The sequence below is a fragment of the Neolamprologus multifasciatus genome, chromosome 5 (assembly GCF_963576455.1).
Source record: "Neolamprologus multifasciatus chromosome 5, fNeoMul1.2, whole genome shotgun sequence".
Taxonomy (NCBI): Eukaryota; Metazoa; Chordata; class Actinopteri; order Cichliformes; family Cichlidae; genus Neolamprologus; species Neolamprologus multifasciatus.
The window spans coordinates 9522308-9540179 of NC_140443.1; the positions used below are offsets into that span (position 1 = coordinate 9522308).

At 38.7% G+C, this 17872-nt stretch overlaps 1 protein-coding gene across 3 annotated transcripts; it reads left to right on the plus strand.

Moving 5' to 3' along the window:
- Nucleotides 1-1086: 1086 nt before the first annotated feature.
- Nucleotides 1087-16526, plus strand: alpl (alkaline phosphatase, biomineralization associated). 3 transcript variants are annotated; one of them, XM_085160008.1, is made up of 12 exons: nt 1087-1263; nt 3288-3453; nt 3900-4019; nt 5501-5616; nt 7865-8039; nt 9297-9472; nt 10606-10746; nt 10898-10967; nt 11101-11235; nt 14737-14928; nt 15015-15134; nt 15635-16526. In XM_085160008.1, the coding sequence occupies exons 2-12, from the start codon at nt 3387-3389 to the stop codon at nt 15898-15900; spliced, it is 1578 nt and encodes a 525-aa protein (XP_085016134.1). In that variant the 5' UTR covers nt 1087-1263; nt 3288-3386; the 3' UTR covers nt 15901-16526. The 3 variants fall into 3 exon arrangements, with proteins under 3 accessions (XP_085016134.1, XP_085016136.1, XP_085016135.1); XM_085160010.1 differs by lacking the exon at nt 1087-1263 and adding an exon at nt 1292-2356; XM_085160009.1 differs by lacking the exon at nt 1087-1263 and adding an exon at nt 1292-2324.
- The last annotated feature ends 1346 nt before the right edge of the window (nt 16527-17872 follow it).

Consider the following 17872-nt stretch of genomic DNA (forward strand, 5'->3'; position numbering starts at 1 on the left):
ATAATTAAACAAAAGGAAGTGCATATACAATATAATAAAAATAATTATGCGCCTTTATTATGATGATATTGCTATAATACCTCAATTTTTAAAAATAATAATTACATGAAGTAGCACACACAAGAGCCCAAAGAAGAAACATGAAAAAAGAAATGTGCTCATATACAGATGCGTAACTGCTTAAACCAAAATATTACCAAACAGAAAAGCAGCCGAAATAACGAAGAACGCTCTTAGTTTATAAGAGCTGTCATACTTGTTTTTCACATGCTAAAAATCTACCCTGCACAGTTTGTACATGTTTCTTAAAAAAATAAGACCACATCTCAGCATAAGTAACCCACAGTGTCCCACACAAACACACTCTTTGTCCCACATGTACTTCTTTAGGGATGTGGTCACTCTAGACTTAAAATAATTGCCCAGAACCGCTGGATGACAGTATGGCTCAGTGATGCCAAATCTGTACTTTACTATAATCCCTTTTTAAATATTTAAATACACATATATTTTGGTATCAAGTGTTGTAATTTGAACTCCATACCGTGTATTATTTAGCAAGTTTCAAAATAAATATAAATATGTGATATAAGATTAGCAGCATGCAACACTAAAGTGATAAACACAGGAGTGAATCAGTAATTCTGACAAAGGCTGTTCTCAAGTTTGAGTACTTGACATTACATTTAAACATATTATGATATGTATTAACATATCATATAGATGTATCTGTATTAGGAATGCCATGAGCTCTTTTTCAGTACCACTTTTTACATGATGGAACTGTATTAGTACTGCACACAGCCTGAAAATTGTGCCCATTGTCTTTTTTTTTTTTTTTTTTTTACGAAAGTTATCGATATTCAATTTATTTATGATTACATTTTCAGATTCCCTGTGGACTGCTTTGTTGTTTGTCTCCCTGGAAACGCCCCTGATTGCTGCAGAAGTATGAATATTGAACGCTGTAATGGTGCCACTGTGCTCTGTTCTCGAAGCAACTCCAGTGTTGACCGGCAGGCGGAGCTCTCGGTCCATTCACTCCCATGGCAGCAGCAGGGCATCGTTATTTCTAAGGGTTTTTTTTCTCCCCCCTTCGTGGGATACAGACCGCTATTCTCAGATCCTGGAGCCTCAATCGAACAAGTGTGGCCCTCTGAAAAGCACCGTGGAAGCAGCGACCAGGACACGCACTTCAAAAGGGAGGACTGAGTGGACTGCAAGCACATTTTGATGTCATTTTTGCCCACGGAAGCCAACTCAGTAAGTAAAACTGCAATGAACTTTTTTGGGTTTTTTTGGTCGTGTTTTCTACACATAACAGGTTGCTTTCTGAGAAACCACGTTGTCGGAGTACAAGCAGCAATGTGGGTGTTCAGCTCGTTTCCCCCTCCTTTATTTAATCGTGTTTTCCCTCTCTCCATCTGCTGTGGCATTGCTGCCAGTTACTGCTTGCTGTAAAGCCATGTAAAATGATTTGTGCTGGATTATAAAAAATGTTTTTGGTCATCTGTTGCAGAGACACTGGCTCCGTATTCTATCATTTTCACTGAGATTAGGTACTTCATTTATGAATAAAGGATTTGATGTAGCAAAATCCTTAAAGCCCCGAAAGTTACATATTGTAAAAGTTCATGTTGTGGATGTCTGAGTATTTCAAGTATAGAGATTGCAATCAAATGCTTTCCACCACATTTGTGTGTAGTGCAGCGGAAGTGTTAGTTATTCTGTGTGCATAGAAGAGGTTGCATGAGGCAGCTTGGTGTCAGACGCAAAACAAATTGCCTTTTTAAAATTGACAGAAACAGAGAAGACAGCACAATCTCTGCTGTCTGAAAACCTGCCACCACATCGATCGCCTTATTTTGATGTAATATTTTGAAGGTAATAGCTTCTATCTGTCAGCCGTTCAATTCTGAGCAGAATTAAAAACCTAATCCATGCTTTGGTGCTGCTGCCTGCTGGAATTACACATTTAAGTGCCCCCGTGACCTGCCTCAAGCTTCAATAGGAGGTTGGGAAGGCTGAGAGGTGCGAAGCTGTTTGGTGCTGGGACACCTCGCTCTAGCTGACACCGGTCCGGACACACCGGAGCATCTGAATGTCTGGTGACACCATGACTGAAGCGGAAGCCAATGTGATACTGACCACTGCGCTGACAGGAATCCTGCTGGTGGCAGTTATGGCACTGCTCTGCTACTTTACCTGCAGACTGGCTGGTTCAGTGCCACTGGGTGGACCTGGCAGAGTTTGAGGCTGTTTATGACCACTGGCCTGCAGCATCTGGGAAATGCTACATTATTATATCCATGATTTCTTGCCCGGTTGGTGTTGACATTTCTTTTTAGTTAACCTGGTATGTTCAGACTTACTTCTTATTTGGAGTCTGGGACAGATTCAATTTTAAGCTTATTTTTTGGAGGTGATGAAATAATTTTAACTGAAGTAATTAGCCTCAGGTAAAGATTTTTGTGTCAAGAAATATTAATGTCGAGGTTTTCATTCAAGGGTGGACATGTGCAGTCAATCATTTGGTGTTAATCGGCTTTGTCATGGCTCTTAAACCTCTCAGTGCCATTGAGTGCAATCCCATTAAAATGACCTTGACTATAAGCGCAGAGAAGAAAGAAGAGGGTGTGTATAATTGTAGCTGAAAGCCAGACTGGCCAGGACCCATAAGGGCCCCTGTTGTGACTACTTACATTCACAGCAAGGCCTGAAGCTTAACTTCTCCAAGCTCTTCTTTTGTTTTGCCTACAAAGTGTTCAGCGGCTGAAAGCTCCACTTTTGAGCAAGTCATATCAATAATGCAAAGACATATCATTTAAGTGGCTTAGATGAAATGAACACAGATGGTTGTAATCCTCTTGTGTCACCCTCACCCCCTCGCAGCCTCCTTTTTGCCTGTTTCTTTATTTGGGGAAACGTCTGTGACAGAAAGGACTTTTATCTCAACACTTTCTTGTTATAGAAGGGTGACCAAATGTTGAAAAGACTTGGCTTCATATCAGCTTGTCTTTATTGTAAAGATCAAGCAAAATAAGCAAATTCCGAGGTTCGGTTGAAAAATTAACGTGAGATTTTTTCTCTTGCTTAATGTCTGTATTCATTGCCTATAACTCCAGTCTCCACATAACACAGAAGAAAGACAAGTGTAGCTTGCAATTAACAACTGCACTTGGTCACTTTATCATGCAGTAAATAAATATTAAACCAGTATGTCAGAGTCAGTGTACGATGAAATGACGCATGCAAAATTACTAGTTTGTGCCCTTGTTCTCTTGTAGCTGTGAGACGACTGCGGCCAGGCCTCTCCAGCTTCTCAAAGTGGCATGTGGTGACTGTCTAGAGTAACGTGTCACCCGCACACACTTGACAACAGGAAGATGACAGCCCTGCTAATCATTTGCTTTTGTCTGATTTTGGGGAGCTTGGGAAAACCACAATTCCCGGGTAAGTCACTGTGTTTGTAGTCAGCTGCTAAAAAAACCCAACAAATAGAACAACAGAAACAGTCTAATGGTTTGTAGTTTAACAGTAGGTGTCCACCACACACTAGGAAGGTTGAAAATCCTAAAAAGAAGCTTTTATATCAAGCTGTGTTTGGTTTAGTGTTGCCACAAAAAACAAGTAATTTTCTGGCTTTAATATTGCTTGAAAATGTTTTCATCTTAAATCCGATGATTATTGTTTTAAATAATGGATTGATAACTAGATAAAGATATTTGGTTGACTATCTTGAAAGAATAAAGAAATCCCTAAATATTTAAGCTGGAGAAGCTGGAACCAATGCACCTTTGGCATTTTGTACAGTGTCAATGCAAAATCTCAGCAGACCTGCATCTGGTGATTCCCAGGACTATCCGAATATAACCTGATTTGTTTATTGCAATACACAGAGCAAGAGAAAGATCCAAAGTTTTGGAACGCATGGGCTCAGCGAACCTTGAAGAATGCTTTGATGCTGCAAGAGCTCAATAAAAACAAAGCAAAGAATCTCATCCTCTTCCTTGGAGATGGTAAGCGACACGTCATTACAGATTTGTGGCAAGATGTTAATAAAGTTACATCAATGCCTGCAGATGAAAGGTGAAATGCAACTGCGACTACCAAAGCATTAGCTCTTCAATAGGCTCATCACCAAAGACTTGTGGTCAGCGCAGAGCCTTGACACTTTGATAGGGTAAAAGTAATTCCATGTTGTAATTAGACTTGAACGATATTACAGAGGATTCAGTTGATCAGTAGAAGATGACTGAGATTTTTAACATTTTTTCCAATGAGTGAGGTGAATGAATGGGAGCAAACAAAGCAAGCGTGCTGCCACTGGATCACTGGGGTTCTGTTTGTGCTGGATTCCTCGCTGGTTGAACAAAAACTTTTATCCTCCATGGGGGCCTCTGCTTTCAGCCTCTCTGTTTGCTCTATACGCACACCATGACATTCTTGCACGCTGCTGCATTCACAGTTATGTTTGCCGGGTTATAGAATAACAGAAAAATTAATAAAATGAAAAAAAAGTGTGTGCAATTGTTTAACTATTTAATGTTTCCCAAGAATTGAGATTACTGATTACTCTTTACCAGGAATATTACAGGATTCTGTTAAGTAACAACACTCAGCACCAAAGTCAGCTGTTTCCTCTGTGGACCTCTAAGCTAAGCTTCATGCAGGGCAACCTTCGACATGAATCTGACTAATAAAACCAGACCTAAGGCTGAAGCATGATAATTAGTTTTGCTCTCTATGTACAAAACTATAAATGTGAGTTTTATGACAATGGTCTCGTATGTTGGAGTGTTTGAAATGATCAATTAAGTGTTTTGAGTTCAGTTTTCATCAAAATGCATTAGGAGTTATCCATGGATTCAACACTGGCATGCTATTTAGTATGTGAAACAGCATAAGAAACTTGTTAATGTGTTAAAACTTAGTATGCACCCAACAGCTTGCTTTGTGCTTACTATTCCCAGGGGAATATTAAGACTTGCATGTACTGGACTGTGCTGAAATTAGTGTCCCAAAAGGCACTGCAGTGCTGAGCATGTTTAAGTACATGGTGCCACTGTGCAACTCTCTCGATTTGATGTGAATGCATAAAGAAATGTGTCTGGAAAGGTGTTTAGTGTCTACTTGCACAAAGCCACGCTGGACCATAGCACATATATTGAGTATGTAGGGCACATTATTATTTCTCTCTATTGTAACTACAAAAGACTCCTTCATCTCTGTGACCTAAAAAGTATCTGCTGCAAGTGTAGTTGTTTTCTTTTACCTTGTTTTTCTTTTGGTATCTGCTTTTGAAGTAATATGAATCCAGAAGAAATGTTTTGCCTATCAGCAGTCCTTTTGTTCTAGGATGTCAACTTCAACAAAAAAATGTCCATGTGCAGCAAATGAAGTACAATGAACTCTTTAATCTTTGATTTTCACAGGGTTTTCCTTTCTGTCCCCGCTGTGTCAAAATCTGTCATAAAACTCGGTGCTTTTTGCGGTTTAGGGATGGGCGTTCCCACGGTGACAGCTGCTCGCATACTGAAGGGTCAGCTGAATGGACAGAGCGGAGAAGAGACGCAGTTGGAAATGGACAAGTTCCCTTTTGTATCTTTATCCAAGGTCTGACTAAAGTGCACTATGACACAATGTATTGATCGTGCTTTGGCTATTAATGGCTTCCAGAAAAGGCCTGTGACCGGAAACAAGGCTGTTTAGTGTTTATCATACTGGATGTGTGTAAGTTATAGATTTAAAAAAAAAATTAAAATACAAAAATAGGTTGATTATTTATATCTCATTGAATCATCAACAACAATTCACTAAACTATTCATTTTAGATTCTAGAAAATGTAAAAGGATGCATTTCTTTTAGTATTCAATTCAAAAATACCTTTATTATGCTAACCTGATAAAAGTTGCTCTTCTAGTGCTGTGTTTGTGAAATGCATGCTTGAAAAAAATCAGATAAGAAAGAAATTGCAATGACTGCAAGGATTCTTAAAAAAATATTTTTCTTACAGTAACATTCTCTAAAAATGGCAGGACATAGAAATTCTCGAGCAATTTTCTAAAGATCTGACTATATATTTTTAACCTGTTTAGATGTAAGAGCCACAGAACTCCCAAAGGGAAGTTAGACAATGCTGAGTTATACCAATGAATTACTGGTTCTGTTTTTTTTTTTTGATATGATGACAGTAAGAAAAACGAAAACCTTTTGCCCTAACTCTTTAAACTTCAAGTGTCCAAGAAGGGTCATTTATGACCCTGAATAACATTTAATGAGCCGTTATGATCATTTTAATTACCAAGTTGTTTCCTATTTTATATTTTACATAATGTTTTGACAATATTGTCTTTGATATTTTTCATTTTCCAGCTCTAAGCATTACATTGGAAACCATAATTATTTATCTTAGAACATTTTAGAATATTTTTCACAGATAAAGAAAGAGTATTGATGTGATGAATATAATGAGAAGCCTTCAAAATTACATTAAAATATAACCAATAGAATCATTTGTCACCCCAATAAAGTAGCTAAAATAGTTTGGTTGCTTGAGGGTTAAAAGTGTAAAAGTCTTGAGAACCACACCGCAATTACTATATGTTTTCTTTCCTGTGAGCCAAGATTTCTTGTCATTTTTAAAGTTCATTAGAGATCTTTCTCCTGGCTTTCTCAAGGTAGATGTTTTTCCTTTGGCTGCTTTTCCACATATTTACAGTCCAGTCCTTGCACTTGACCGTGCAAGGACTGCCTACGAATGACTATTTAACGAAAAACAACTTAAAATGGTTTAAACATTTTAGTACTGGCAGGCTATCACAAAAACACATGATTTGTTCACATTTCTATAGTTGAATCTATGAAAAATACCAAAGAACAACAAGATGATTACCAAAGAGCTGTTAACTGGAAGAAATTTGAGGAATCTGAAGTGAAGGAGAGTGGGAGACCTAAAACAATATTTATAGCAAATGAACAGGATGTGTGATTAAAACGTCTTGTTCTTAAGAAATGGAACAAAAATCCAGCATAGACCTGACACATATCTTGACAGATGCAGTGGGCCTTTCCGTCTGTACTATTCACTGAAGATAGAAATTATCTCGGCAGGATGTAGCTGTCAAGAAGCCATTCTTAAGGAAGGAAAAGACTGGGGGGAAAAGGCTAAGGTATGCCAGATTACAGAAGAGCTGGACTGATACTCAGTGGCAGCAGGTCTGATGGCGTGAAGAATCAAATTTGACACTTTTGGTTCAAATAGTCTTCAGTATTTACAGAGAGGGGTGCAATAGTGAGTGTCTACAGCTACTTGTAAAGTTTGGTGGAGGCTCTGTCGTGGTTCTGGGCTGCATTACAGCTTGGGGATCTTGCTAAAATTGAAAGAATTGTGAGAGCAGAAAAGTACAATCAGATTTTGATGCACTGTGCAACACTATTTTTTAGCATGACAATGATACCATTAATACTGACAGTGCAGTAAAACCATACTTTGATAAAAAAAAAATAACAGTGGAACATTATCAGTCATGGATTGGAGAACCTCAGAGCCCGGACCTCAACATTATTGAATCAGTGTGGGATCATCTTAACAGGGAACGGAAAAAAAAGTCAACATCAAAAGAAGAGCTTTAAATGTCCTTCAAGAAGCCTGGAGAGCTATTCCTGAAGATTACTTAAAAGAATTACAAGACAGCAGCCCAAGACAAGAGACCTTCAAGCTCATTAGAATTGTAGACACTCTGGTTTACTTTTATTTGTTTTGTTTTTTTTAAATAGAGCTGTCAGTGCTCATAGTTAATGCTCAAGTTTAAACAAGTCAGATCATATTAACACAAACTCTCCTGCACTGTGTCCCTGCAGACCTACAACACCAATGCACAGGTGCCAGACAGTGCTGGCACTGCCACAGCTTACCTATGCGGGGTTAAGGCCAATGAAGGCACTGTGGGCGTGAGTGCAGCCGCTGTCCGCTCCCAGTGTAACACCACACAGGGCAATGAGGTCACCTCGATCCTTAAATGGGCAAAGGACGCAGGTAGAGTGACAACAAACTTTTCAAAAATGCAGATCATGTTACTAAGTTCATCCAGCCGTGTTAAGCACAAGGGTCATTGGGGATTGTGTTAGGCTCGCATGTGTATTTTTGGGGGGATGATTGAAAACCATGGAGCACCATAAGGCTAACATAAAGACACAGGCAAACATTGATTCTGATATCCACAACCAGCGTAGAATCATCAATTAACCTAACATGCATGTCTGTGGACTAGAAAGTAAATATGCAGTTTTTTTCTCCTCCCTTAAGTGGTTTCACCTGCATAATAAGTTAAATATTGATCAGCCTAGAGAAGCATGTCTAAAGTCTCATCAGTAACTACCTTTACTAGGTATCCTAACAACAAAGCTCAAAGTTTATATGAGTATTAACTTTTGCACTTCAAACACTCAACACTCACACTAGCAAACAAACAAAAAAAGGCACCACGGAAGAGGAGCCAGATGTGTGGTGTGAATGAGTGCTACAGTATGGCGGTGGTGGGGATAAGTTTAAAGCTCTTACTCAGTCTATGGTGTATGCTTAGGTTGGCTGGTCTGCTTGGTCATGTCATAGACTCAGCCACTAGTAAAGTCTTATTTATAATGCTGTTCTTGACTTAATCCCATTTTACTTACTGACTTATGTTCATCAGCGAAGTGTGGGAAGTTACTGTCCTGTAGGTCTCAGGGTTCATTATTTCTGTCTGTGAACAATAGTTAACAGCTAAAACTTTATAAGCTGGTCTAATGTAATGAAGTTAAGGTGATTTTTAAATGGCTTGGATGCAGTTGCTGTTCATCAGGCTGCAAACGTTTTGCCTTAATATTATTACTTTTGTTTCTGGCATTACAAGATATACTTGTTCTGTATTGACATTGATTTCTGTGTTTTACTTTAATCACCTGAACTTTACTCGTTTATGGATGGTTCACAGGTCACAGACAATAAGAGAGCCAATCATTCCTCTGGGAACATGACAGGCAGTATTTGACATCCTGTTTCCAGTAGATCTAAATGACTTTTTATACCATAATTAATAATTAAGGTGTAAATTGTGTAATTTGTTTACCACTGATTTCCCCCCTCCCCATACAGTGGCATCCAATTTTTACCAATGCAGATACAAAACAACTGACCCATGAATTTATTCCACTGCTGCACTGAAAGGACTCACCGAACACATAGATGGAAATGTATCCTTAAAAGGTTATTTACATATCTGAGGGGTTTCTCAATATCCATGTTTGTTTACAGGAAAGTCAGTGGGCATAGTGACAACAACACGTGTCAACCATGCGACTCCTAGTGCTGCGTACGCACACTGTGTGGACAGAGACTGGTACTCTGACAATGAGATGCCAGTAGAAGCACTGCAAGCTGGCTGCAAGGATATCGCCAGACAACTGTTTGAAAACATTCCCAACATTGATGTAAGTGAAAAGTAGAGAATCAGATTAAACCTGAAGATTAATTGATCGACTATCTGTGGACGCTATTAGCAGCTCCAGTATCCAGACTGTGGTTCGTTGGTTTATCACTTCATTCCACTCTGAAATTCATTTTTTCTAACAACTGAATGATTGTCATGAAACATATTTCAGACATTCACTGTCCAGAGCTAACTAAGTCTAGTGAAGGTCACATTTATTGCTTATAGCTGAATATCCTTATAAACTTTTGATTTGATTGCCATAAACTAGTGCAGACATCAATGATCCTCTAATATCACTGATGTTTGCACTGTACTATATTTCAAAAATATTCTTTATCTGTTTTTACTGTGACCAAAGAGCTGCAACACAAATGGCATGCACACCAAATGAAGGAACTCATCCTAAAACTGATAGAAATAACACTTATTATTTGAATAAATGCCTATGAAGTGCCAGTGAGGTAACACGATGGTGGTTGAGTCGCTTCTCTCTGTTTGTTGCAAAACTTTGTCTTTGTCAAAGTTTTGCAATATTTATATGATCTGCACGAATAAAAACCAAGCGTCTTTTGTGACATTCCTGGATAAAATGGAAACATGTGCTACAGCTGCAGACTGTCAGTTGCACTTTCATGTGCTACCTCATGTGAAAAGCGAAATACTAAGTGGCGAAATACTTTTGTTATTGCGGGAAATACACTGTTTGTCAATGAGCAAGTACACAAATGTACACATCTACACGAAGATATTTAAAACCTTTGGAACTTGTTTAGCGTAATCTCGTACTAGTGCTTGACATGCTTGCAAAAGACATTCTTAATCTCGCACATTTCCCTTCCTGGTTAAATAAAGTTCTTTGTTTTGAAGATTCAGATTTGCATGGATGTTAGCAATGAGCTAGAAATGTGCTTTAATATTCTCATAGAGCTTCCTCCCCTGTTTGCTGCTTAATTTGAAGTTCTAGTCAGGCAAAGGAAGTTACAAATTGATAGCGTCGTTGAACATTAGCACTGTGTTTACGAGCCAATAGTAAATGTTTCATATGATGGTTTCTTACACAGGACATGTTTTTATTTGGTCCCCAAAAAAACTGTGATTAAGATTATCTATGTTGTTGTTTTTTTAAATCAGGTGATTATGGGTGGAGGAAGGAAGTATATGTTTCCCAAAAACATGTCGGATATAGAGTATCCTAATATTTTGAAGCACAGTGGCACACGGAAAGATGGAAGAAACCTGGTGCAGGAGTGGGTTGACAGAATGAAGGACAAAGTAATTTTTCCTCTTTTGTTTCTCTTTGCTCTTCTTGTTTCCTCGTTTCCTCTTTATCTACCTAATTGCATTTTCATATTCTGAAATTCAAAGTGACTCCATTTGTACCACCAAAACTGTTCTGTACCTTTTTTTCCTTTTTTTGTTGCAGAAAAAACATTATGTATGGAACAAGACGCAGCTCTTATCCCTAAACCCCAACAACGTGGATTACTTACTGGGTGAGTCTCAGTCTCATTATGACAGTTTCATTGAAGTTTTAATAAAGAGCCATATGCGTTTGCTTTTACTGCAGGCTTATTTTCTGTGTGTAATACCTTGTTACACACTGAGCTGTGCCCTCTGGTATTCCAGGTCTCTTTGAACCTGGGGATATGGCATATGACTTGGAGAGGAACACTGAGAGTGATCCTTCACTGACAGAGATGGTGGATGTGGCTATCAAGATCCTAAAAAAGAATCCCAGTGGATTTTACCTGCTTGTAGAGGGTGAGTTTGAAGCCTCTGTTATGGTACAATTACACAGTTGTTGTTTTTTTTTGTTCTTGTGCTGATTTCACCAAGACTTAGCAGACCTCCCATTCACTCCCTTTTAACTATAAAAGGGTGTGCTTTTAACTATAAAAGCACTCCCTTTTATAGTTAAAAGGGAGTGCTTTTATAGTTAAATTTGGTCTTCATAACCAGTGTTTGGGTCATTATTTACAAAAACTAATGTGTCACACATTTCTAGTTACTTTTCTTTATAGTAATGAAGTATGTTCATTAATTACTTACTGGGAAAAGTCAATTTTACTCTTACCTTATTCCATAACATAACTTGAAATGCATTTTCATATAATTGCCAGGTAACAAAAATGTTACCTGGTGAAGTTCAGAGTTTGGCTGCTGGGCTGGCGTTAACAGACACTGGACATTAACACACTAGCTAGCTCAACTTTACCGTTGTAGCCTTACCAAGTTGTCCTTTTGCGCAATAAAAGCAAACGTAATGTCTGTATCTCCACACCTCAAATCTCCGATTGCACCACCCTTTTCTTCCTCCTTGTATAATAACTAACATCAGCTGATTGTAGCACAAGTGCACAAGAAGAAAAAGATACGTTTGATGTGTTTTTCTGCCTATTGTGCAGAACATTTGTAATGCAAGTACATAATTGTATCTGCAGTGCAGTTACTGAATTTAGTACGGTAACGCATTAATAACTTTTACTGAAAGACATAATGTGGTTACAGTGACGCATTACTGTACCTGTTTCCTCATCAGGAAAACATAGTTTTGTTTGTGGTTTGCTTTTGCATCCATGGAGCATGAAAATCAAATCCTGGAGAGGAAAATTGTAGCTGCATCAAACGTACAAGCTACTATTTAGTAAACTGAAACAGTATGTGAGATATTTTTAACATTTCCAAAATCTTATTATGTACTTAAATACTGGTTGTTTCCCTTTGCCAGGCATATATTATATTTTAGAATCTTATTAGTATGTAGCTCATATCAACTGAGGTCAGGTCACTTTGCAAATGTTATCCATCTTTAACCATCTGGAAGTGTAGAAGCTAGTAATGAATTCATAAATGCTGAACAATAACATGTATATTGAGTACACAGAGTATACTAAGAGATTTCAGAAGCAGAGTCAGTCTCTTATTAGCTCCTAGTAAAACATTCTTCAAAGCATTCATTTTACAAAGTGAAACAGGAAGAACTGAATTTGGGGGGTTAGGTCTGTTTTTCTGCTTTGTTGCCCTGTGCTAGCTTTGATTTGTTCACTTGTGCTGGATCGCCATTTGTAGTTCTTGGAGAACACTTCAGTGAGCCAGAGTTTTCTATAATGGAGAACTGAAACTCATGGTTATCTTAAACTCTACAAAGGGCCTTACATATTTGATCTACTGGCTTTCTTTGTGAAGCCATGACCTGGCTGTGTTGTGGTCATGTAGACCCTGTATCAACCTGGAAAAGTGTGAATAACAGTTGACAATAAGGGCAGGGTGTTTTGTGTTTAGCAAAACTGTTCCTTAGCCAGAGGTCTTTCTTTTTTTTAATCACGCAGCATACTGATATGTTGTGTTCCCATGGAAACAACATTTCACCATTTCAACATTTCCTATTAAAAACCACAAACTATTCTCTTTCTTCTCCCTTCTTAATAAAATTGGAACCTGACCTTAAAAATTCACCACAGAGCACCAAATTTCATTAACAGGTCAAAAGGAGCAATTTACTGACCTAAGCCACATATATATACATCATATATATACTGTAGTGATATAGTTTTCTCACTTTTAATAACATAATTTGGTAACATAATTAAAAAAACTAAAACTATAGTAAAAAATTAAAATTATAAATTATATTATAACATAAGCCATCTTACAACTGAAGACAAACCAATCAATCAAAATCCTGTTCCAACAATTTTCTGCAGTATTTTGGTCTTCTCCTCATCATCTTTGTGTTTGCTGTGTAGTACTGAGAATATATTCTGAGGACAATATTAAAACAGATTGTATGGAATCTATAGCCTACATGATATTGTAACTTTGAATGTAATCTGATTATGCTGCATAAATACTTTGTAGGGGGTGTAAATCAGCCATGAAAGTGCATCTGACATCTTGTAGCATCTTCTTAAATTCAGTTGTGTAAATCCACCAAGAGAAGCAGCAGAGGTCAGTGGATCACAACCTGTAGGAAAAAAACCTACAAGCAATCTTTTGAAGGCTGTACTATGCTGGAATTATTTATATAAGCATTTATATAATAATTTTATTTAAGTAGAGTGTTTATTGAGCCTTCTGATTCCCAAAAAGTTGAGTCTGTTCATCTGGCCGTAGTGTTTTCAGTGGGAGAAACGTTTCGTCACTCTGAATGGCTGAACCTAGCCCACTGAATGAACAATGGGCTGTGAGGTCAGTTCTTTGATCATTAATATGCAAATTGTCATGACCATTGATCAATAACCACTGATCAATGGCCATGAGTACCATTCACAGAGTTGGGGAATGGCTGCAATCACAGCATTGTAAGATGGTAACAGATGTACCCTTAGGCCCCGTCCTCGATTCAGAGATGGTCTTTCCCTTTTCACATAAATGGCCTCCTTGACTGCCCGCTCAGACCAGCGATCCTCCCTGTCCAGGATGTGTACATCCTCATCACTCAAAGAGTGTCCACAGGCCCGTAGGTGTGAATAGACTGCGGAGTCCTGACCTGACGAGTTGGCTCTTCTGTGTTGCATCATCCGCTTCGCCAGAGGTTGTTTGGTTTCCCCGATGTATAAATCCGGGCAATCCTCCTGGCACTTACCAGCGTACACTATGTTACTCTGTCTGTGTCTGAGGACCCGATCCTTGGGGTGGACCGATTTTCGGCGCAGCATTTTTTAGGGGTTTAAAAGCCACAGAAGAGCAGTGTTTAGAAAAAATGCATCTCAACTCTTCCACTACTCCTGACACGTATGAGATCACTACGGGTTTTCGCTTAGGCAGCAGTTGTCTTTCTCTCCTGGATCGGCTGGAGCTTTCTTAGGATCCTTCCCAGCTTTGACAAATGTCCAGCTGGGATAACCACATTTACTCAGGGCCTTCTGAATCAGTACTTAAACTGAGTATTTTTAACACAAGTATTTGCACTACTTAAGTGAAGAATGTGTATACTTTCGTCACCTCTGGTTAGCTTGCATTAAGAGAGGTTTTTGTTAGCTACCAGACCATCTGAAATAGCTTCCTCCACATTTTTATAGAGATAGCAATACTGGGGAGTGATTTGACAGTTTTAGCCAGTTTTTTTCAACTTTATGGAGCAACTGGCCAAGTTTACAAAACAGAGAAAATAAGCAGGGCTTCAAAGTCTCTCCCAAGATGCCCTTTGTCATTCCTAAAGCAGCTGCATTGCCATTTTTTGGACAAACAAATCTGGCTCAATTACATGTTATACAAACCACTCTGAGGTCATGTTAGCCTAACTGTAAATATTTACACCAGGAGGACGTATTGACCACGGACACCATGAAGGCAAGGCCAAGCAGGCTCTTCATGAAGCTGTGGAAATGGACCGGGCTATTGGCCGGGCAGGTCTTTTGACCAGCGACCATGAAACGCTGACCATAGTTACTGCTGACCATTCTCACGTATTCAGCTTTGGAGGCTACACAACCAGAGGAAATACAATATTTGGTATGTAATGACAAGCATATGTTAGATACTGTACAGCTGAAGTGGAGAACTTGCAGTTCTTTACATTACGTCTGGTTCTTCCACAGGTCTGGCTCCCATGCTGAGTGATGTTGATCAGAAGCCCTTCACCTCGATTTTGTATGGAAACGGACCAGGTTACAAAGTTATCAATGGCGCGAGGGAGAACGTCTCTGCTGTTGACTATAGTAAGTAAAAACATTTTATTCACATTGATTCAGAATAATGATAAGATAGCGCTTGTTATTTGGGCAGTGGTCAAAGGCAGAGACCATGGTGGTTCAATACCCGGCTGCTTAAACTGACTTGCAGTTCTACCTGGTGATGAAGAGACCCCAAGATATAGTTGGGCTTACCTCAGTGCTTGTGGAACTAGTCTACTGGAGGATGGCTAGACTTTATTCCACTTTATTCCACCCACGGTGTGAGGCACTGAGCAGGGTGGGTGTACTTGGAGCGTGTGTGGTGTGCTTTTTCCTGGTAACCAAAATAGGGGTGTTTAACTAGGGTTTCAGGTTTGTTAACACTTAGACATTGAGCATATGCTCAGAGTACCTGAGCTTCTTGGTGTCCTTGCAGGACACTGAAACATGGAGGGATATCACTGGGAGTTAGTCCCTATCATCCCCCTGCGAGTTAAAAATAATAATGACTGCCTGCATCTTTTGTCTCTGTCTCTTCCTTTCAGAGGGAAACAACTACCAGGCCCAGGCAGCCGTACCGCTGAAAGCGGAGACTCATGGAGGAGAGGATGTGGCTGTGTTTGCGAAAGGTCCCTTGGCTCACCTCCTACATGGGGTCCATGAACAAAACTACATCCCCCATGTAATGGCATATGCAGCCTGTATCGGGCAGAACAGGGAGCACTGTATGTCACCCAGCGGGTCAGCTGGATTACGGCCAGCCTTCTCCATTGTTGCAGTCATTCTCTCAGCTGCGGGACTTTTGTGCTGACCTTTCCCAGACACCCAACGCTGTTAATGCACTCACTTTAACCACTCATTTAAAGATTTTAATTTGATGATATTGCTTTATTATTTTTTAATTTGTCTCTCCACTATTTTAAATATGGGACCACTTTTAGACACGTTTATTTTTACGATAATTAACTGACAAAAGTGTAGCGGATAACTAAACAAAATAATCAACTCACTGTGATGCACTGATTTTTTTTTTAAAGGGTGCTGTGGCAGAGATCATTGTGAATTGTGAGATTTCAATTGTGATTTTTCTATTAACTAAGGATTTTCAGACTCGTTTGTCGTCCTTTTTTAATGCAGCCTGTCTCTGTTTAAATAGACTGAATTTGCAAATGTCTGAATTTCTTTCATATTTTAAATGTGCATTTAACAGTCTACCTCACAAGCTTTCAAAGATATGTTCACAATTTGAAGAATTATTATAATTTGTTTTTTTGCCAAAAAAGGCAAATGAATGTATAATTGACGATACATTAAGATCATTTTTTGTCATGCATGTTTTTTTTTTTGCATAATTGCAAAAAAAAAAAAATACCTGAAAAAGAAAAACGGAAAATCCCACCGATGGTTCTGTCCAAATACAAGTTTTTAAATCTCAAATTCAATGAATGAAATGTGTCTGTTTTTCTGTCAATCTTGTTAACAGTTTTGGTGGAACAAACATGATTAAGTTTTCTCCTTTTGCCCCCATTCTCTGCCCTTCAGCTATATTTTTCCTCCAAATTTTCAGCACTCTTTTCACTGACCGCTTCAAACATTTCAGCAGAACAATACTAAAGTCAGATTTATTTACATGTAACCATTTTTACAAAACAAAAAATGAAAAGCAGGCAACAGTGACATATGAGAAAAATTATATGTTTTAGGATGAAAAGGGACAAATTTTCATAAAATGTAATATATCAACACAAAGTAAAAACATTAAAAAATTTCAAACATTTTGTCTCACATCTGTCCAAAAAAAACCCCTCTCGGCCACCATCCTTTTTAGGTCATGTCATGCATGTGTGTTGTACCTTTCCATCTGCTTTGTGGTGGCTTGTGTGGAATGTGGGTGTATTGAAGCCATTAATTGCTTGGCATCGTGTGGTCACTGGGAAAACAGGGGAATCATGTTGACTGAAGCATGAAAAAGGAGGTTTAGTCTAAGCAGGTATGAAATGAAGTCCTCATGTTGTTAGCAGTACTTTTTTAATATCAGGACTGAAAATGGCTCATTTAGGCCCTCAGGAAACATGTCATGATTTCAAGTTAACTTGCTCTACTGGTTTATCTTCTTTTCCTCTTCCCAGCTACACATCATTCTGCCATCCCACTTTATCGTTTCTGTTCTCCATTTAGAGAGAGATAGCGTCAGACTGTATATTATGAATGTCAAAAAGCCCTGAGTATGCAACTTAACTCACTGATTTTGATGAAATGGTTTTTCAAATACAAAGCACTTGGGGGTGTCTCGTGCATTTGATTCCAGTTGTCTTGTCAGGTTTTTTCCATTCAGTCAATGAGCAACAAAGCAAGCAGTGAAGGTGAAAGAAAGTAGTCAGTGTCATGTCTCAGCTTGAATTTCCATGGAAATGCTCGGATCTTAATAGATGTGCAGTTTTCTCAGGCAAGTCATCACCTCTGCTGAGTTCATATTACAACACCACGTTTAAATTCATAAAACTTTCAGTTACACTGTAATTTTCAGTGTCATGCCTCTTCTCATGGGGCCTCTCCCTTTGGCACAACCAATAAGTGTCTACTTTTAGTGTATGTCAGTTTACATTTGCCTGACCAAAGGTTTTATATAGTCTGTAGACATGGTTAAGATGCCCTGCTGAAGCTGAAACGGAGCATCAAAATGGGGAAGAATGATGATTTATGGGCTGGTCTGAGTATTTCAGAAACTGCTTACCTCCTGGGACATTCCCCCTCAACCGCCTCTAGGGTTTACAAAGAAAAAG